Source organism: Astyanax mexicanus, unplaced genomic scaffold (assembly GCF_023375975.1).
Source record: "Astyanax mexicanus isolate ESR-SI-001 unplaced genomic scaffold, AstMex3_surface scaffold_50, whole genome shotgun sequence".
NCBI lineage: Eukaryota > Metazoa > Chordata > Actinopteri > Characiformes > Acestrorhamphidae > Astyanax > Astyanax mexicanus.
The window spans coordinates 481,027-504,052 of NW_026040060.1; the positions used below are offsets into that span (position 1 = coordinate 481,027).

General features: G+C 42.3%; 1 protein-coding gene across 1 annotated transcript; it reads left to right on the forward strand.

Moving 5' to 3' along the window:
- Window positions 1-10,402: 10,402 nt before the first annotated feature.
- On the forward strand, window positions 10,403-11,860 carry LOC125797553 (stanniocalcin-like). Its single transcript, XM_049473996.1, has 4 exons — window positions 10,403-10,580; window positions 10,679-10,821; window positions 10,961-11,172; window positions 11,291-11,860. The coding sequence occupies exons 1-4, from the start codon at window positions 10,475-10,477 to the stop codon at window positions 11,556-11,558; spliced, it is 729 nt and encodes a 242-aa protein (XP_049329953.1). The 5' UTR covers window positions 10,403-10,474; the 3' UTR covers window positions 11,559-11,860.
- The last annotated feature ends 11,166 nt before the right edge of the window (window positions 11,861-23,026 follow it).

Genomic DNA, 23,026 nt, shown 5'->3' on the forward strand with positions numbered 1-23,026 from the left:
AATCAGTAATGACATCATCTGTGAGGATGTAATCATTCAGTAATGACATCATCTGTGAGGATGTAATCAATCAGTAATGACATCATCTGTGAGGATGTAATCAATCAGTAATGACATCATCTGTGAGGATGTAATCAATCAGTAATGACATCATCTGTGAGGATGTAATCAATAAGTAATGACATCATCTGTGAGGATGTAATCATTCAGTAATGACATCATCTGTGAGGATGTAATCAATCAGTAATGACATCATCTGTGAGGATGTAATCAATAAGTAATGACATCATCTGTGAGGATGTAATCATTCAGTAATGACATCATCTGTGAGGATGTAATCAATAAGTAATGACATCATCTGTGAGGATGTAATCAATCAGTAATGAACTCCCTCTACAGGAAGGCACAGAGCAAACTGTACTTCCTCAGAAGGCTCGGCTCTTTCAACATCTGCCAGAAACTCCTCCTGATGTTCTACCAGTCTGTGGTAGCCAGCGTCCTCTTTTACACTGTTGTGTGTTGGGGAGGCAGCATCAGCAAGAGGGACGCTGGACGACTGAACAGGCTGGTGAGGAAAGCTGGTTCTGTGCTGGGATTAGAGCTGGAGTCCTTAACACCACTGGCAGAGAGGAGAGCCCTCAGTAAGCTGCTGAACATCATGGACAATGTTCACCACCCTCTTCACAGCACCATCACCAGGCAGAGGAGCTCATTCAGCGGCAGACTGCTGTCCCAGTCCTGCTCCACAGACAGACTCCGAAAGTCTTTTGTCCCTCAGGCCATGAGACTCATCTCAGCACAGCAAACTGAAGACTCTGTGACACTTTTTCATTCCGGTTACTCTGGCCACACCATGGACACACCCCCATCTTTGCAGATACTCCCTCAGAGATGCCCTATTATAATATTTTTGTAGCTCTACCCTATATTTTGCACTAGTTTTTTTTACTATCCACTGTTTACATATCTTTTGCACTTTCTGTATGGCTGACATCAGTTACCCTCACTTTATGCACATCAACTGGTTCATTGTCTATTGTTCAACTGCACTACCTCCATTCTCCATTACACACACGCACACACACACACTAATGACTGTACTTTTATACATTTATACTCTACTAGTATACAGTAGATATAATAATAATAATAACAATAATAATAATAATAATAATAATAATAATAATAATAATATTGTGGATTGGAGTAAAAAATTGAGAAATTTAAAGAGAAAAAGCTGAACTTACTCCTTTAGCTCATCCATCTCTTTCTCCTTCAGCTACACCTCCATCCTGCATAGAGAGAGAGAGATATTAAATGCTAATATAGTTCAAATAGTTCTGTGAAGCTTGTTAAACTTTTTTCATTAAAATATAAATAATTCATAAATGAACTCAATATAGTGTGTGTGTGTGTGTGTGTGTGTGTGCCTCTAAGATGGAAGCTGGTACAAGACTAGTGCGTCTCTACAGGTTCAGACAAACACACACACACACACACACACACACACACACACACACACACATACTGTAAGGCATGTAACTGCAGGTGCAGCCTATTCAGTGTGAGAGAGTTTCTGTGAGTGTGTATGGAGTGTATGTGAGAGTGGGAGTGTGTGTATGAGAGTATGTATAAAGTGTGTGAGAGTGTGTGTGTGTGTGTGTGTGTCTGTGTGTGAGAAAGTGTGTGTGTGTGAGTGTGTGAGGGAGGGAGAGAGGAAAAGAGGTACACACACACACACTCTCTCTCTCGCTCTCTCTCTCACACACACACTCCATACACACACACACACGCGCGCGCTTGTATCTGCAGCACACGTTAACCTCTCAGATTCTGATCAATATCTGATGGATAAAAATACATTTCAGTAAAACAGAGAGAAATAAAGGCGCGCGCGCCGGAACTCACCCGCTATCCTGCACTTCTGAAGCGCTGCTACCAAGGCAACTCGCACGCGCTGCGCAGTCCCGCGGTCGCCATGACAACACGCGTGTAAACTCGCCAAACCGCGCGAGGACAAAACTTTCTAACTCAAGATCACACACACTCTCACACACACACTCTCACACACTACACACACACACACACAATTACACTCTCTACACTACGTCTCTCTCTGTGCGCATGCGCGGCGTTCGCGGAGCGGGTGGAGTGTGTGTGTAGTAATTAAAGAATGGGAAGCGCGCGCTCTCTTACCTGGATCCTTAGAATCGCATAATCACAAAACCACAGAAACCTTAGTTTAGTGTTTGGGCGTGTGAGGGGGGTTAGTTTAGTGTTTGGGTGTGTGAGGGGGTTAGTTTAGTGTTTGGGTGTGTGAGGGGGTTAGTTTAGTGTTTGGGTGTGTGAGGGGGTTAGTTTAGTGTTTGGGTGTGTGAGGGGGTTATTTTAGTGTTTGGGCGTGTGAGGGGGGTTAGTTTAGTGTTTGGGTGTGTGAGGGGGGTTAGTTTAGTGTTTGGGTGTGTGAGGGGGTTAGTTTAGTGTTTGGGTGTGTGAGGGGGTTAGTTTAGTGTTTGGGCGTGTGAGGGGGTTATTTTAGTGTTTGGGCGTGTGAGGGGGTTATTTTAGTGTTTGGGCGTGTGAGGGGGTTATTTTAGTGTTTGGGCGTGTGAGGGGATTAGTTTAGTGTTTGGGTGTGTGAGGGGGGTTAGTTTAGTGTTTGGGTGTGTGAGGGGGTTAGTTTAGTGTTTGGGCGTGTGAGGGGGTTATTTTAGTGTTTGGGTGTGTGAGGGGGGTTAGTTTAGTGTTTGGGTGTGTGAGGGGGTTAGTTTAGTGTTTGGGTGTGTGAGGGGGTTAGTTTAGTGTTTGGGTGTGTGAGGGGGTTAGTTTAGTGTTTGGGTGTGTGAGGGGGGTTAGTTTAGTGTTTGGGTGTGTGAGGGGGTTAGTTTAGTGTTTGGGTGTGTGAGGGGGTTAGTTTAGTGTTTGGGTGTGTGAGGGGGGTTAGTTTAGTGTTTGGGTGTGTGAGGGGGTTAGTTTAGTGTTTGGGTGTGTGAGGGGGGTTAGTTTAGTGTTTGGGTGTGTGAGGGGGTTAGTTTAGTGTTTGGGTATGTGAGGGGGGTTAGTTTAGTGTTTGGGTGTGTGAGGGGGTTATTTTAGTGTTTGGGTGTGTGAGGGGGTTAGTTTAGTGTTTGGGTGTGTGAGGGGGGTTAGTTTAGTGTTTGGGTGTGTGAGGGGGGTTAGTTTAGTGTTTGGGTGTGTGAGGGGGGTTAGTTTAGTGTTTGGGTGTGTGAGGGGGGTTAGTTTAGTGTTTGGGTGTGTGAGGGGGTTAGTTTAGTGTTTGGGTGTGTGAGGGGGTTAGTTTAGTGTTTGGGTGTGTGAGGGGGTTAGTTTAGTGTTTGGGTGTGTGAGGGGGTTAGTTTAGTGTTTGGGTGTGTGAGGGGGGTTAGTTTAGTGTTTGGGTGTGTGAGGGGGGTTAGTTTAGTGTTTGGGTGTGTGAGGGGGTTAGTTTAGTGTTTGGGCGTGTGAGGGGGTTTGTTTAGTGTTTGGGTGTGTAAGGGGGGTTAGTTTAGTGTTTGGGTGTGTGAGGGGGGTTAGTTTAGTGTTTGGGTGTGTGAGGGGGTTAGTTTAGTGTTTGGGTGTGTGAGGGGGGTTAGTTTAGTGTTTGGGTGTGTGAGGGGGGTTAGTTTAGTGTTTGGGTGTGTGAGGGGGGTTAGTTTAGTGTTTGGGCGTGTGAGGGGGTTAGTTTAGTGTTTGGGCGTGTGAGGGGGTTAGTTTAGTGTTTGGGTGTGTGAGGGGGGTTAGTTTAGTGTTTGGGTGTGTGAGGGGGGTTAGTTTAGTGTTTGGGTGTGTGAGGGGGTTAGTTTAGTGTTTGGGTGTGTGAGGGGGTTAGTTTAGTGTTTGGGCGTGTGAGGGGGTTAGTTTAGTGTTTGGGTGTGTGAGGGGGGTTAGTTTAGTGTTTGGGTGTGTGAGGGGGGTTAGTTTAGTGTTTGGGTGTGTGAGGGGGGTTAGTTTAGTGTTTGGGTGTGTGAGGGGGTTAGTTTAGTGTTTGGGCGTGTGAGGGGGTTAGTTTAGTGTTTGGGTGTGTGAGGGGGGTTAGTTTAGTGTTTGGGTGTGTGAGGGGGGTTAGTTTAGTGTTTGGGTGTGTGAGGGGGGTTAGTTTAGTGTTTGGGCGTGTGAGGGGGTTAGTTTAGTGTTTGGGCGTGTGAGGGGGTTAGTTTAGTGTTTGGGTGTGTGAGGGGGGTTAGTTTAGTGTTTGGGTGTGTGAGGGGGGTTAGTTTAGTGTTTGGGTGTGTGAGGGGGTTAGTTTAGTGTTTGGGTGTGTGAGGGGGTTAGTTTAGTGTTTGGGCGTGTGAGGGGGTTAGTTTAGTGTTTGGGTGTGTGAGGGGGGTTAGTTTAGTGTTTGGGTGTGTGAGGGGGGTTAGTTTAGTGTTTGGGTGTGTGAGGGGGGTTAGTTTAGTGTTTGGGTGTGTGAGGGGGTTAGTTTAGTGTTTGGGTGTGTGAGGGGGGTTAGTTTAGTGTTTGGGTGTGTGAGGGGGGTTAGTTTAGTGTTTGGGTGTGTGAGGGGGGTTAGTTTAGTGTTTGGGTGTGTGAGGGGGGTTAGTTTAGTGTTTGGGCGTGTGAGGGGGTTAGTTTAGTGTTTGGGTGTGTGAGGGGGGTTAGTTTAGTGTTTGGGTGTGTGAGGGGGGTTAGTTTAGTGTTTGGGTGTGTGAGGGGGGTTAGTTTAGTGTTTGGGTGTGTGAGGGGGTTAGTTTAGTGTTTGGGTGTGTGAGGGGGTTAGTTTAGTGTTTGGGTGTGTGAGGGGGTTAGTTTAGTGTTATAAGATACCTATAATTTAATTTGCCTAAAAATATTTAAGACTTAATATTAGTTAACTATGATCAAATAAATGTCAAAATCAAGGCCGATATAAATAGATGGAATCTGATCTCATCGCTGGACATTACTTCAGTACAGAATCAATTAAACAAAAAATTCTCTTTGTTTCAAAATGTGATGCACTTCAAGATATAGATTGTTGACAGAAATTGTAGGATGGAAGAGATTATATTATCCGCAGATATCCCAATCCAAGCAATGATAAAACATGTGATTAAAAACCCCTGAGAAAAACTAAAAAATCTAAAACTATCTAAAACAATCTGAAATAAATGTAATAAAGAATTACAATTTACAGGGTATGGAGAAAATACTGAGATAATAATTATTGTATAATTAAAATCTTTATATCAGCTTATGATTTACACACTTAGAAATACTAGATCATAGTGTTATATTATATTATATTTAGTGGACACTTTCATGCAAAGTGACTTAGAAATAATGATGTAGAGCTGGTAATAAACTGAGTTTTATAAATTAAATAGAATTTAAAGTTAAGAACGATGTGTTTTTATGAAAATCGTTTTTCCCTCAGTTTAAACTTTCGCTCACTTTGGGCTCCCGACCTTCTGATCTCCAACTGTAAGAAAATAATCTTCAATTAAAAATATCAGCAAAAGAAATATCATCCTGCAGCTTTAACCCTCCTGTTCTGTTCTTTTGTCAGGAACAGCAATGGTTTTCCAGGGTCATTTTGAACCGGTGCATCTTTAATTATCCAAAAAATGATCTGAAACCCAAAACAATCCTAAAAGTCAGTGTGAATATTTAATTATTAACCCCATTATTAATTATTCTATCAATATTAAGTGTAATGGTGTTTCTTACCTCTAACAGGTAATGCTACAATTAGGATAATTTACTCATTTTTCATTAAAAAATACATGTTCACACTTTTTAATGTTTCACTACTTTATTTTACTTTATTACTTTTGAAAGACCAACATATAAAACAGTAGTTTTACATAACATTAAAACATACCATTGCAATTTAGTTTTAGTTTTAGGTTTTGCAGGGGGTGGTTGTTGCAAATATGTGAGATGAACCTTTTTCATATTATATGTTTATTTAACTAATTAAGGCAAATTCACCCAGAATATAACAGGAGGACTAATACATTCCTAAATGCATTCCAGAAACTTTTTACCTATGTTTAGTTTAGTTATTGAACCTCAGTAGGTAAATTTAGCACTATTGGGGAAAACGGAGCTAGCTACCTGAGGTAAATTTAAGGTGTTTAATAATGTTAGTCAGCTTGGTTAAGAAAGTGGCTAATCTAGCTAAATAACTCTCAGTTCTCCCCCAGAAAATGAAGAGCAGTCACTAATTTTAATATTAATTCATATAAATATTATTAATCTAAATATATAATTGGTTTCTAAAGAGAGCTAAAATAGCTTGCTAATATAAACAGAAAATGTGTATATAAAATATATAACTACATTTTAAATAACCTAAACAAACCAGCCTTGGAATTTAATAATATTTATTCTCCTTCACAGCAATACCCTAACCCAGCAATAAATTAATACATATAAATAAATAAATAAAACCAACAAACTAGATCTGGAATAAACCAGTGGCAGACTTCATAAGAAACAAAACATTTTTAAAAACTTAAGCACAAGTTTAAAATAAAGTTGCTCCTAATAAAATATTCCTAAAGTATAGCAGTTCTGCATAAAATGAGAAAAAAATCAAACGGTGGGGAAGCTGAGCGTTCTCAGCGAGTCCTGAGATCAAACGAGTCCTGAGATCAAACGAGTCCTGAGATCAAACGAGTCCTGAGATCAAACGAGTCCTCAGATCATACGAGTCCTCAGATCATACGAGTCCTCAGATCAAACGAGTCCTCAGATCAAACGAGTCCTCAGATCAAACGAGTCCTCAGATCATACGAGTCCTCAGATCAAACGAGTCCTCAGATCATACGAGTCCTCAGATCAAACGAGTCCTCAGATCAAACGAGTCATCAGATCATACGAGTCCTCAGATCAAACGAGTCCTCAGATCATACGAGTCCTCAGATCAAACGAGTCCTCAGATCATACGAGTCCTCAGATCAAACGAGTCCTCAGATCATACGAGTCCTCAGATCGAACGAGTCCTCAGATCAAACGAGTCCTCAGATCATACGAGTCCTCAGATCAAACGACTCCTCTGATTAATCGACTCCTCCTCATCTCTCTCTCTCTCACACACACACACACACTGCACTCTCTCTCACACACACACACACACACACTGCACTCTCTCTCTCACACACACACACACACACACACACACTGCACTCTCTCTCTCACACACACACACACACACACACACACTGCACTCTCTCTCTCATACACACACACACACTACACTCTCACACACACACACACACACACACCACTCTCTCACACACACACACACACACACACACTGCACTCTCTCTCTCACACACACACACACACTGCACTCTCACACACACACACACACACACACACTGCACTCTCTCTCTCACACACACACACACTACACTCTCACACACACACACACACACACACCACTCTCTCACACACACACACACACACACACACACACACTGCACTCTCTCACGCACACACACACACACACACACACACACACACACACTGCACTCTCTCTCTCACACACACACACACACACACACACACACACACACACACACACTGCACTCTCTCTCTCTCACACACACACACACACACACACACACACACACACTGCACTGACTCGCACGCGCCGAGATTCGTTTACTCGCTCACCTGCGCAGTTCGACGAGAAGGGTAATGCTGCAGACCGGAGCCCGGCAGTGGGCGTGGCTAAATGTCGGAGCATGTGTCAATCATTTTCGACTGCAGCCAATCAGATACAACACTTTCGTTGTCAATCACTTTTTATTAAGCCAATCATCAGACAGACCAAGCTGTCCATCATTTTTTACTGCAGCCAAACGGAAACTGCGGTGCTGCCGGTTAAACGTAGCGCGATTTAAACTTCTGAACAGCGGTGAAGCTGAATCTTTACAAAACACTACATTAACAGTTTAAACACATTTATGTGCTGCTGTAGTTAGTCCTGCCTTTATGCTGCTCTTAAACAGAAAGAACTGAATGAAAACGTTAGAAAAGCCCTGACTTTAGATATTTTTAAATCAAAGATTAAATATTTGTTCTTCTGGAATGGCACATTCGTGATTTTTTTTCCTTTATTGCAGTAATTGCATTAAATCGTGTATATGTATGTATGTATATATATATATATATAGAGAGAGAGAGAGAGAAAGAGAGAGAAACAAGTATTTTAATCTTTGATTTAAAGTCAGGGCTTTTCTAATGTTTTCATTCAGTTACTTCTGTTAGGAAAGTTTGTCACCTTTTTTTTAAATACTATTAAATGTATATTATGATCATCTGTTGTTAATAAATGAAACTAATCTGTGTGCTTGCTTTATGGAAAAATAATTTTTTATGATATTTGTATTATGGGTATAAATAAGCGCATTCCTGCCCTGTAACACGACTTTCTGGAATTAGTAGTTAATGAGCTGTGAATTTTAATCTCTGTGGTAAAATCAGCCTAAATTTGGCTACGTTATCATATTACCTTATATTTTAGATAAATGAATCCACATTTTAATATTAGGAGATTTCATTATTATTATAGGTCTAAGGTAGCTAACGCTAGCTAGCCTAGCTACATACCCCTAAAAGTATTTAATGCTAGTTCAGTTAGTTAGCTAGCAGGTTGGCAAGCTAATTTCAACTAGTACAGGTACACATGTATCCTAGTATCCTGTAGTTGGTGATGGACTGGATGCCCTGCCATGGTCCCGCTTCCTCTCGCAGCGCTTTTTATATTTATCAGTGCTAACTCTCGAAGCTCTGCCCAGAAAACATCGCTATTTTTAGAAGGGTCATCTGGCTTTCATAGACCTTAATTTAATTCTGTGTTTTAATATGAAACATATATTTCTAAAAAATCTGTGTCTGTCTAAAATTCTCATCTCCAATATGTTCTGTTCTTATGCTAATAATATGATATGATTATAATAATAATAATTATTATTAACTTTAATTTTTTTATGAGAATTATTTTAATAACAAAACCTGCACTGTGATGTTTATAATAATACAAATAATAATAATAATACATATAATTTTTTTTCAGGATACTCAGAGTTGCTTTTGTCACTAATTTCTAATGATGCTGTTTGATCTGATGATGCACGCTTTAAATAAACAGCAGCCAAAATAGCCACAGCAGTTTTTCAAAACCGCAAGTTTATGATATTTATATCAGTATTGTTGATTAAGTAACGTCAGTTTAAGGCAGAGTGAAACAAGGCTAATAATTCTTTAGCTTTTTCTGTTCTTTATTCTGTCCTGATCCTGATCTGATGATGTATTTAGAGGAAGTGAGCTGTTTTCCATGACGAATACGATTAGCTTTAAAGGGTTAATTACGCTGATAATGATCAGAGTTTGCCTGGTTTGGGGAAATGAGGCTATTTGTGTTTAACTGCTGTTTTTCCGCACTGTTTCCCACAGGTTGTTGGAATCGGTTAGGAAAATGTGATTACAGTCACTTTTAATAAATAATCAAAATCATAAAATAAGCAAAGAAAAAACATTAGAATTTACACTACATTTAAATAAAGAAAGCATTTACAATATCAACAGTCTATTTACGATTTTGATAAATAAACTATTTCTGATATTCTGGAACTTTATACTAAAACAATTACAAACCATGAAATAAACTGGAATTCAGTCTGAACTGAACTCTACCTACAGTTTTCCTGGAACCTGGAATTCACTCGTACTTTCAGTGTTACCTTATTATCTAATGATCCACAACTGGTGCTAAAAACATACATTACTTATTTACAGGCATTATTAGCTGCACAAAACATCTACATCTTCATCCTTTCCCAGGAATCCCGTCATAATAACAAACAGAAACACGTTTATTAATCATTTAAGGAAAGCTATAACTCATAATAACTAACTGTTAAAACTGCAAAAATAAACCAGGAGCAGGACAAACTGTTTTCCTTTTCCTTTTTATGTTTTAATTTCGAATAAGTAAAGCTTGCTTATAAACTCACTCCTCATACAGTGTGGATTATATTCAGAGGTAAGTGTTAATATATGTCATATAATATATATGTGAATGTCTTTCATTACTGGTATTATTGTTTTGTACTACGGAGCCTCTTAAGGGACAAAAAATATTACTACTGACCACAAAAAAGTACATATCTGGTGTTCACCTATTAGTAAGTGGTGCTTACAACATTTTAAAGGTATAAAGTTTATATGTGTCTAAAAACATAACATTTTAGATAAATATATAAAAGGTTTAGAAACTTGTGCTTTCCTTGGAGAGATAATATCAGTGTGAATCATGAATATTTATGAGAGCATGGAAACTTTTAGAACTCATGCACGCTTCACTTCACTCTGAGATCCTGGCTTCTGATTGGTCAGAGTGTCTAAACAGTATGATATATGATGTTCTGTTTGTAGTCAGGTTGTATAAATAGTGCTTTTCTGTCCACCTTCAGCAGGATCGAGTGAGCAGAGAGTTACAGGTGAAACTTCAACACAAAGAGATTTTGTTGAAACTGAGAAAATGATCCTAAAGGGTGGATTCCTCCTGTTCCTCGTCCTCGCCGTGACTGCGCAGGGTGATTACGAACCGGCACTGAGACAAACTCGTTTTATAGCCAGCACTCCATGTAAGTTTTCTACATAAATTCCTAAAAGTGTTATTTCAGTTTATTAAGAGTTTATTTGTGTGTTTAGCAGTTTTTGAACTTGTTTTCTCCTCCTGCAGCGGAAGTGACGCGCTGTCTCAGCAGTGCTCTGCAGGTCGGCTGCAGTGCGTTCGCCTGCCTGGAGAGTTCCACATGCGACACTGACGGCATGCACGACATCTGCAACATCTTCCTCAATTCTGCAGCAGTTTTAAACACAGAGGTAAAAATTCAGGAACATAAAATACAATTTTGAGTGTGCTTAAACAAAAATATTTGGATTGTAATATTTATTCATGTTTATGAGAGAAATTATCATTTCAAATGTATGTGGGTCAAAATATATATAATATCTCTAACAGGGCAAGACCTTTGTCAAAGAGAGCATCAAGTGCATTGCTAAAGGCATCACTTCCAAGGTTCATCAGACCATCAGGCGCTGTGCTGCCTTCCAAAACATGATCACTGAGGTGCAGGAGGAATGCTACAGCAAGCTGGGCATCTGTGGAGTCGCACGTTCTAACCCTGATGCTATTGGAGAAGTGGTTAAAGTGCCCAAACATTTTCCAAACAGGTAAATCCAGAGTAAATGAAATGGATGTGGGCTAGCCTGGACTAGTCATTTGTAAAATTAGAGATTTTAATGAGATAATTATAATGTATTCTGAGGGATGTGTAACTGTGTGCTGTAGGTATTACAGCACTCTGCTGCAGAGCCTGATGGAGTGTGATGAGGACACGGTGGGCGTGGTTCGGTCGGGGCTCGTGGCTAAACTGGGTCCAGACATGGACACTCTGTTCCAGCTGCTGCAGAAGAAACCGTGCTCTGCTGACGGCGAGACAGACGGTCAGGACAGTTTCCGCTGGCCCCTTGGACCCCCGACCTTCAAGATCCAACCCAGTTTAAACAACAGGGACCCAAATCATCTTTTTGCCAGGAAGCGTTCAGTTGAAAAATAAAACACTGAACCAATAAGATACCTTATATTCTGCCATTGCTTAAACACACATTGTTATTCTGCTTATAAATTTAAGTGATATACCATAACTTCATTAATTAGCACAAGTCTGTATATATATATATATACAGGTATTTATATTTCTCTTTGACACTTATTTTCTTAGTTTATAATTTATTTAGTCTTGACCGTCTGTTCGTTTTGTTAATGTAATTTTGTAAATGTTTAAATGCTTCTTACAGCACAGACAATAAAATTATTCCTTATGCTGGACGTAGGAATTTTGATGGCTTAAAATGTTTGGTAACAGCTGTAGTTTTTTTGCTGAATTATTAATATTAATAAACATGTTTTAAAAATATAAAAAATAATATTGTTGCTGCCGTTGTTTACAGGGCTTTCACTTATAAATCAATCACAAAATCACTCATAAGTAGAATTTCTTTAATTAACTCATAGTTTGTGTTGAAATTCACCACTAAGCCAAGCTCCACTAATCCCCTCACCACTACTCTCCTCACCACTACTCCCCTCCCCACTACTCCCCTCACCACTACTCCCCTCCCCACTAATCCCCTCCCCACTAATCCCCTCCCCACTACTCTCCTCACCACTACTCCCCTCACCACTACTCCCCTCCCCACTAATCCCCTCCCCACTAATCCCCTCCCCACTACTCTCCTCACCACTACTCCCCTCACCACTAATCCCCTCCCCACTACTCCCCTCCCCACTAATCCCCTCCCCACTACTGCCCTTCCCACTACTCCCCTCACCACTACTCCCCTCCCCACTACTCTCCTCACCACTACTCCCCTCACCACTACTCCCCTCACCACTACTCCCCTTCCCACTACTCCCCTCACCACTACTCCCCTCCCAACTAATCCCCTCCCCACTACTCCCCTTCCCACTACTCCCCTCCCCACTACTCCCCTTCCCACTACTCCCCTCCCCACTACTCCCCATCCCACTACTCCCCTCACCACTACTCTCCTCACCACTACTCCCCTCCCCACTAATACCCTCACCACTACTCCCCTCACCACTACTCCCCTCCCCACTAATCCCCTCACCACTACTCTCCCCACCACTACTCCCCTCCCCTCTACTCCCCTCCCCACTAATCCCCTCCCCACTACTCCCCTCACCACTACTCCCCTCCCCACTAATCCCCTCCCCACTACTCCACTCCCCACTACTCCCCTCCTCACTAATCCCCTCCCCACTACTCCCCTCACCACTAATCCCCTCCCCACTAATCCCCTCCCCACTACTCCCCTTCCCACTAATCCCCTCACCACTACTCCCCTGCCCACTAATCCCCTCCCCACTACCCACTACTCCCCTTCCCACTAATCCCCTCACCACTACTCCCCTCCCCACTAATCCCCTCACCACTACTCCCCTCACCATTACTCCCCTCCCCACTACTCTCCTCACCACTAATCCCCTCCCCACTACTCTCCTCACCACTAATCCCCTCCCCACTACTCCCCTCCCCACTCCCCTCCCCACTACTCTCCTCACCACTACTCCCCTCACCACTAATCCCCTCACCACTACTCCCCTTCCCACTAATCCCCTCACCACTAATCCCCTCACCACTACTCCCCTCACCACTGCTCCCCTCACCACCGCTCCCCTCCCCACCGCTCTCCTCACCATTAATCCCCTCACCACTACTCCCCTCCCCACCACTCCCCTCCCCTCTACTCCCCTCCCCACTAATCCCCTCCCCACTACTCCCCTCACCACTACTCCCCTCCCCACTAATCCCCTCCCCACTACTCCACTCCTCACTAATCCCCTCCCCACTACTCCCCTCACCACTAATCCCCTCCCCACTAATCCCCTCCCCACTACTCCCCTTCCCACTAATCCCCTCACCACTACTCCCCTGCCCACTTATCCCCTCCCCACTACCCACTACTCCCCTTCCCACTAATCCCCTCACCACTACTCCCCTCCCCACTAATCCCCTCACCACTACTCCCCTCACCATTACTCCCCTCCCCACTACTCTCCTCACCACTAATCCCCTCCCCACTAATACCCTCACCACTACTCCCCTCACCACTACTCCCCTCCCCACTAATCCCCTCACCACTACTCTCCCCACCACTACTCCCCTCCCCTCTACTCCCCTCCCCACTAATCCCCTCCCCACTACTCCCCTCACCACTACTCCCCTCCCCACTAATCCCCTCCCCACTACTCCACTCCCCACTACTCCCCTCCTCACTAATCCCCTCCCCACTACTCCCCTCACCACTAATCCCCTCCCCACTACTCCCCTTCCCACTAATCCCCTCACCACTACTCCCCTGCCCACTAATCCCCTCCCCACTACCCACTACTCCCCTTCCCACTAATCCCCTCACCACTACTCCCCTCCCCACTAATCCCCTCACCACTACTCCCCTCACCATTACTCCCCTCCCCACTACTCTCCTCACCACTAATCCCCTCCCCACTACTCTCCTCACCACTAATCCCCTCCCCACTACTCCCCTCCCCACTCCCCTCCCCACTACTCTCCTCACCACTACTCCCCTCACCACTAATCCCCTCACCACTACTCCCCTCCCCACTCCCCTCCCCACTACTCTCCTCACCACCTACTCTCCTCACCACTAATCCCCTCCCCACTACTCCCCTCCCCACTCCCCTCCCCACTACTCTCCTCACCACTACTCCCCTCACCACTAATCCCCTCACCACTACTCCCCTTCCCACTAATCCCCTCACCACTAATCCCCTCACCACTACTCCCCTCACCACTACTCCCCTCACCACCGCTCCCCTCCCCACCGCTCTCCTCACCATTAATCCCCTCACCACTACTCCCCTCCCCACCACTCCCCTCCCCACTACTCTCCTCACCACTACTCCCCTCACCACTAATCCCCTCACCACTACTCCCCTCACCACTACTCCCCTCACCACTATTCCCCTCACCACTACTCCCCTCACCACTACTCCCCTCACCACTATTCTCCTCACCACCAATCCCCTCCCCACTAATCCCCTCCCCACTACTCTCCTCACCACTACTCCCCTCACCACTACTCCCCTCACCACTACTCCCCTCACCACTACTCCCCTCACCACTACTCCCTATTGGGGAAAATGGAGCTAGCTAACATTAGCTACATTTCCTGAGGTAAATCTTTATTTATGGTAGTTAGTTCAGTAAGGAAGGAAGCTAACCTAGCTAAGTAACTAGTTCAGTCTTCCCTAATAGTGTTAGATTTATGTAGTGAAGTAAAATAACTCAATTAAACACACAGATATAGTTTACTGACTGTATTCAGAAATGTGTTACAGCTTCAGCTAATTAACTTATTAGCTAGCTACGAAGCTCAGGTTTAGCGGGAAAGTTTTTACATTACATTACATTTGGCAGATGCTTTTGTCCAAAGTGACTTACAATATCAAATCAAATCAAATTTATTTGTATAGCGTTTTTTACAACTGGTGTTGGCACAAAGCAGCTTTACAGAAACATGATTACAGGCCAAAGAATCAGGCAAAACATTAAACATAGAAAATACAGAATACAGAACCCCCAGTGAAAAACTCCCTCAGAGCTGCAGGAGGAGGAAGAAACCTTGGGAGGACCAAGACTCACATTAAAGGGGGACCATCCTACCACTGATCAAACAGCTTTTAAATTAATTTTAAAAAGTCTTTTATACATCCACATAGGTTTTATATATTCAGGAGTATAGCAGCTCCACTAATGGCTCGGATGTAATCTGTAGTGGAGAGTAAGATGGTCGATGAGCAGCTGATCTGTGGTGGTGGTGGAGAAGAGCTGACTTCAGAAACTTCCATCAGTCTGGCCGGACAGGAGACGCGAGATCCTGAGGGTCCAACATCGGTATCGGGTCAGACAGGTGGGCAGTCAGTAACTCGGCGGAAGGCAGAGAGATGGAATTAGTTTTAACTGGATTTATGTAAAACAGAGAATATAAAACATCATCAGAGTGTGGCAAATGACTCCGGCAGATCTGAATAAAACAGCCTAACTAAAGGCAGAGAGCCAGAAGGTAACATAGACATGGAGGCTCCCTGAAACACCAGCATCCACCCACTCCACCGTCCACAAACCTGAGTGACCGTGTGCAGTGGGAGAACAACAGCACCAGCATCTCAGTTTACCCACAATTCCCTCTGTCCATGAACCCCTGGATCTGCAGCCTTATCTAAAGTAGGGATGTCCCGATCCAGCTTTTTGAACTTCCGATCCGATACCGATATTTATTTGCACTTCCGATCCGATACTGATACCGGCCTATCCGAGCATGTATTAAAGTTTAAAGATATTTAGCCAACTTACTTTGTTGTCAAACTCATGTTGAAAAGCATTTTACTCTTGATAACAAGTAGCCAGCTGAATTAGGTGTGTTTGAATAATACACAATGGTTGGTAAGGAGAAACTGACCTGTTTATTTAGCAATTAATAAACTCAAAATAGACAAAATAATAAATCACAAACAGAAATGGTGACAGTAAACCAAGGCTTAAAAAGCCATAAGTGCCAATAATATTGTAAATTGTATTAAAAAAGCAACCTGAGTAGAAAAGTCTATTAACAGCATCAGTACTCTTGAGTGCTGTACTCATAAGTGTAAACCAAAGCTTAAAAAAATCAGTGCAAATATCATAAACTATTTAAAAGCAAAACGCTTCTACACCCCAATCTCCTCCACACTTTGCTGCTCCATCCCATCTACACAATCCCTTCAACTCCAACTGTTTGCCCTGCCTGCAGTCCGAGCATGATGGGGAGATTCTTTTTTACAAAAAAGAGCATTTCAGTATTCAGGAGTTTGGATCGGCATTTTCTCGTGCCTGCCGATCCAATACCGATACGCATTTTTTGCAAATATCGGCGGCCGATCCGATCCAAATATCGGATCGGGACAAGCCTAATCTAAAGGGAGAAATATTAATTTCCAAAAGTAAACTACCTAAACTGAACAAGTAAGTTTTCAGTCTAGACTTAAAGATTGAGACTGTGTCTGAGTCCCGAACATATTCGGGGAGATTATTCCAGAGTTGAGGCGCTTTATAAGAGAAAGCTCTTCCTCCTGCAGAGCTCCTCTGAATTTTAGGAACTACTAAGAAACCAGCACCCTGAGATCTAAGTAATCGCGGTGGTTCATAACAGGAGATGAGGTCTCGCAAATACTCAGGTGATGAGCTTGTGTAGGGCTTTATACGTTAACAGGAGAATTTTATAGTCTATGCGGAATTTGACTGGAAGTGCTGATAGGACTGGACTAATATGCTCAAATGTTCTAGTTTTAGTAAATGTTCTAGTTTTAGTGAATGTTCTAGTTTCAGTAAATGTTCTAGTTTCAGTAAATGTTCTAGTTTTAGTAAATGTTCTAGTTTTAATACATTTTCTAGTTTTAGTGAATGTTCTAGTTTTAGTGAATGTTCTAGTTTCAGTGAATGTTCTAGTTTCAGTGAATGTTCTAGTTTTAGTGAATGTTCTAGTTTTAGTAAAGGTTCTAGTTTCAGTAAATGTTCTAGTTTTAGTAAATGTTCTAGTTTTAATACATTTTCTAGTTTTAGTGAATGTTCTAGTTTTAGTAAATGTTCTAGTTTTAGTGAATGTTCTAGTTTTAGTAAAGGTTCTAGTTTCAGTAAATGTTCTAGTTTTAATACATTTTCTAGTTTTAGTGAATGTTCTAGTTTTAGTGAATGTTCTAGTTTCATTGAGTGTTCTAGTTTTAGTAAATGTTCTAGTTTTAGTGAATGTTCTAGTTTTAGTAAATGTTCTAGTTTTAGTGAATGTTCTAGTTTTAGTGAATGTTCTAGTTTTAGTAAATGTTCTAGTTTTAATACATTTTCTAGTTTTAGTGAATGTTCTAGTTTTAGTAAATGTTCTAGTTTTAGTGAATGTTCTAGTTTTAGTAAATGTTCCAGTTTTAATAGATTTTCTAGTTTTAGTGAATGTTCTAGTTTTAGTGAATGTTCTAGTTTTAATACATTTTCTAGTTTTAGTGAATGTTCTAGTTTTAGTAAATGTTCTAGTTTTAGTGAATGTTCTAGTTTTAGTAAATGTTCTAGTTTTAGTAAATGTTCTAGTTTTAGTGAATGTTCTAGTTTTAGTAAATGTTCTAGTTTTAGTGAATGTTCTAGTTTTAGTGAATGTTCTAGTTTTAGTGAATGTTCTAGTTTTAGTAAAGGTTCTAGTTTCAGTAAATGTTCTAGTTTTAGTAAATGTTCTAGTTTTAATACATTTTCTAGTTTTAGTGAATGTTCTAGTTTTAGTAAATGTTCTAGTTTTAGTGAATGTTCTAGTTTTAGTAAATGTTCCAGTTTTAATAGATTTTCTAGTTTTAGTGAATGTTCTAGTTTTAGTGAATGTTCTAGTTTTAATACATTTTCTAGTTTTAGTGAATGTTCTAGTTTTAGTGAATGTTCTAGTTTCAGTGAATGTTCTAGTTTTAGTAAATGTTCTAGTTTTAGTAAGGACCCTGGCTGCAGCATTTTGAACTAGCTGAAGTGTAATTTCCTCTCAAGTCGAAATCACGAATCAAATGGTTCTTTACGTTACGGGCTTTAATCACACAAAGAGCATGATAACATGCCGTGAGAACTGTTGACATACAGACAAAAGAAAAAAAAAGAAAGAAATAAATGCAAATTATTTCCACGTAAGGACATCAAAAGAACAACGTGACCATACTTTTACATGACTCAACAGAAATTGTCATGTTACATCTTTACAGTCTTACAAACATAACAGTAACAAGAACACAGATGTACCTCATTGGCCGCTTTCCCTTGAGAGAAAATTAGAAATCTTCAGTCCTTCAATGCACTATGCACTTTACCCAGACTCCTTTAATCATTGCTGATCTCAGACAGAGAAGTCAGCGAGGTGTCTACCTGCTAGCTTGTCACGTAGCGACTCTCAAAAAAGTAACACCCCAGCAACCTGCAGCAGCAAACTTTGGTTCCTCCCTTAATGAGGACTTATTCCCCCATATCAAAACAAACAATATACATGAAATATATGAAATTATGCTTTACTATTAAAGTATTGTGACTATAAATGTATAGTATGTATATTTATGAACTCTATATTTTTAACCTAATATTTATTAATCTGTTATTTATTTACTTCAATGGCAATTACATGAAGTTTATTTAAGTTACTGCAGGAACATCCAGACAGTAGCGCATTAAAATATCCTAGCCTTGAGGTAATGAAGGCATGGACTAATTTTTCTGCGTCATGCAGTGATAGGGCATTTCTTAGCTTGGTGATGTTACGAAGGAGTAGAAAAGTTGTTCTAGTAACATTAGATATGTGTTTATCCAATGCTAGATCTGAATCTATAATAACTCCAAGGTTTTTAGTGTGACGCCAGGTAGAGAGGAGTGACGCGAGCCGAGTTAAAAATACAGACAGGTTTATTAGCAGGAAGGCTAACAGGTTCTGCTAACAGAATAACCAAGTAAATAATGATCTCACCGATAACCAGAGACGTAGTCAAAAATACAGTCCGAGTTCGAAACCGAGAAACAGTCCAACCATACAACAAATCCAATAAGGGCAAAACAAAAGACATAAACCGATAATCCGAAAACAGGGTCGTAACGAGAAGGCAAAAACAGTAATCAGGAAAACGCTTAGTATGCAACATAAGTCGGCAATACCTCGCGGTGTTTGTTTACAAACAGATGCCTTAAATACAGGATCTAGATATGACTGAACCGGAAGTAATTTAGTACACAGGTGAATCAGAGCGTCGGAGCGTAACGTGATTGGGTGAAGGTGAAGGGTTATTATTGATGTCATAATCAGGGGAATTCTGGGAAATAGAGTCCGGTAGTGTGGAAGGAGAACCAGGCTGCGTAACAGTACCCCCCTCCAAAGAGTCCGAAGGTAACAAAGGATGAGGACGACACAAGGAAACAGCCCCATCACCCCCAGTGGCAACCTGGACAGGCTGTCCAGAAGCGGGAACGGGATGGACGGAGACCCTGGACCTAGGACGACCCCTTCTGGAGCCGCGGACGGAACTGAGGGAATGGACCGAGCCCGAACCACGACGTCTACCCCTTCGTGGAACCGGAGACCTTCTCCTGGGGCGACCTCTGGGGCGTGGTGCAGGACGAGACGATGAGACCGATGAAAGTCCTCCACCATCAAAGGGTCCAGAACATCAGTTGCCGGCACCCAGCTTCTCTCCTCTGGTCCGTAACCCCTCCAGTCCACAAGATACTCCAGGGTCCCCCTTCTCCGCCTGGAGTCCAATAATTGTTCCACCGCATAGACTGGACCACCCTCCATAGCCACCGGAAGAGGAGGAGGTGCTCCAAGCGAAGTCTCATCCAATGGACCAGGGATAACCGGCTTTAACAGGGACACATGAAAAGAAGGGCATACTCGATAATGAGACGGTAAATCAAGACGGTAGGTGACTTCATTAATTCTCTTAATAATCTTAAAGGGACCAATATACTTAGCTGAAAGTTTCTTATGCATATCTGGCTGCCGGAAATCCCTGGTCGATAACCAAACCCGATCCCCGGGAGAATAGAGGGGGGTCTCGCGGCGTAGGCGATCTGCCTGCTGTTTCTGTCGCTGTAAAACAGCTTCAATGCGCCTATGAGTCTCCTCCCACACCTCCTCGCTCCGATGCATCCAATCGTCTACAGCGGGAATATCAGAGGGTTCGGCTGTCCAGGGCATGATGGGTGGTTGATAGCCTAAAAAACATTGAAATGGTGTCATTTTGGTGGTGGAACTAATTAGAGAGTTCTGAGCTAATTCGGCCCAAGGAAGGAATTTAGCCCAGTCATGGATGTTGTTAGAACAGTAAATTCTTAAAAATTTTCCTAGCTCCTGGTTCATTCTTTCACATTGACCATTGCTCTGTGGGAGATAACCAGAAGATAGACTAACAGATACACCCAATCTGTTCATAAAAGCAGACCAAACTTGGGAAACAAACTGAGGACCTCGATCAGAGACTATATCTTCTGGGATTCCGAACACACGAAACACTTGGTTAAATAACGCTTCAGCAGTTTCCAAGGCAGTAGGCATCTTACAGAAAGAAATGAACCTAACACCGCGAGAGAAACGGTCTATGACTGTCATGATAACTGTCTGCCCCATAGATTCAGGGAGATCCGTAACAAAATCAACAGCTAAGTGAGACCAGGGCCGAGCAGGGACAGGCAGCGGTACTAATTTACCAGCAGGTAGAGTACGGGGAGTTTTACTCTGAGCACACACAGTACAGGAGGATACAAAGTGGTGGATGTCTGATCGCATATTTTCCCACCAGAAACTATTCTCTAGCAATTGGTAAGTGCGGGTCTCACCAGGATGCCCCGAAGTGAGTGAGGTGTGGGCCCATGTTATGAGTCTATCTCTGCATTGCAATGGTACAAAAGTCTTGTCTGGAGGGCACTGTACAGGAGGAGGTGAAGTGGAATTAATTTGATCAATCTCATCCGAGATCTCCCATCGAATAGGGGCTAAAACAATACCTGGTTTTAATATAGCAGAGGGTTCTGAACTTTCTGCACTATCATCATCATAAATACGTGAAAGTGCATCAGCTTTTGTATTTCTGGAACCAGGTCGATAAGTAATAACAAAATCAAAACGCGCAAAGAAAATTGACCAACGAGCCTGACGTGAGTTCATGCTTTTCATAGATCTTAAGTACTCCAAATTCCTATGGTCAGTAATCACTACAAAAGGGTGTAATGCTCCCTCTAGCCAGTGTCTCCACTCCTCTAAAGCTAATTTAATCGGCAAAAGTTCACGATCACCTATTCCATAATTACGTTCAGCAGGGGAGAGTTTGTGGGAGAAATAGGCCACTGGGTGCATTTTGCTGGGAGAGCCAAAATTCTGGGACAGAACTGCACCTACTCCTACACTGGACGCATCAACCTCAACTATAAAGGGTTCTTTGGGATCAGGATGTTTTAGAAGAGGAGCTGAAGTGAACAACTCCTTGAGAGAGCAGAAAGCATCTGATGCTTCACTTGACCAGACCAACTTTCTGGCATTTCGTTTTAACAGATTTGTGAGTGGAGTGGCAACAGAACTGTAATTACGAATAAATCTTCTGTAAAAATTTGCAAAACCAAGAAAAATTTGTAGCTCCTTAACAGATTTGGGAAGAGGCCAATTAGCTACCACCAGAACCGTTTTATCGTCCATGGTAATACCCTTAGCACTAATTACATAGCCTGAAAAGGAAATGGTGGACAAATGGAATTCACATTTCTCTGCTTTGATGAAAAGTTGATTTTGGAGGAGTCGGGTCAATACTGCACGTACATGGGAGACATGAGTAAGCAAATCCGATGAGTAAATAAGAATGTCGTCTATATAAGCTATTACAAATCTTCCCAGCATGTCACGTAGTACATCGTTAATGAAAGATTGGAAAACGGAAGGGGCATTCTTGAGACCAAACGGCATAACTAAATATTCATAGTGCCCCCTAGTGGTAGTAAAGGCAGTCTTCCACTCATCACCCTCTCTGATCCTTACCAAGTTATAAGCACTATGCAGGTCTAATTTAGTGAAAATGGAAGCCCCACGTAACTGTTCAAGACCTACAGGTACTAGAGGTAGTGGGTATGGATACGTCTTCGTAACTGCATTGAGTTGACGATAATCTATACATGGACGAAGACCTCCGTCCTTCTTCTTAACAAAGAAGAAGGATGCGGCCACTGGAGAGGTAGAATGACAAATATACCCCTGAGCTAAGGCCTCTTGCACATACTCCTCCATAGCATTCTCCTCAGTCTGAGTTAACGGGTAGATGCGTGATTTCGGTGGTATCTGATTATCAGTAAGCTCAATAGCACAGTCATAAGAACGGTGTGGGGGGAGTTGAGTAGCACGTGATTTACTAAATACTTAAGTTAAATCTGAATGATCTGGAGGAATATGTGCAAGTGACTCCAAACCAGGACTTTCTACAGTAGTAGATTGGATCAATAATTTTGGGCCAATAATACAGTGATCATGACAGTATGGAGACCATGAAGTTATTTCACAATTAGACCAAGAAATCAGAGGATTGTGTTTTTTCAACCATGGAAGTCCCAAAATAATCTGATAATTTGTGTCCCTCATCACAAAAAAACTGATCTCCTCTGAGTGCAAAGCGCTGGCGTTCAGCTTGACTGATGTGGTGTTGTGGGATACGGCTCCTTGTCCAACTGGGGTCCCATACACCGCTGATAGTCTCATCGGGTTCTCCAGGCATTCTAACGGGATCTGGAGTCGTCTGGCCAGCTGCTCATTAATGAAGTTCCCCTCGGCTCCGGAATCTATCAGGGCTGGAAACACAAAGGAAGAGGATGGCAGAACAGTATAACTGAGATTATAAATGATCTTGAATACATGTCAGAGCTAGGTCGGCTTACCCTCTTTGCGTGTGGAACCCCTTCCACAT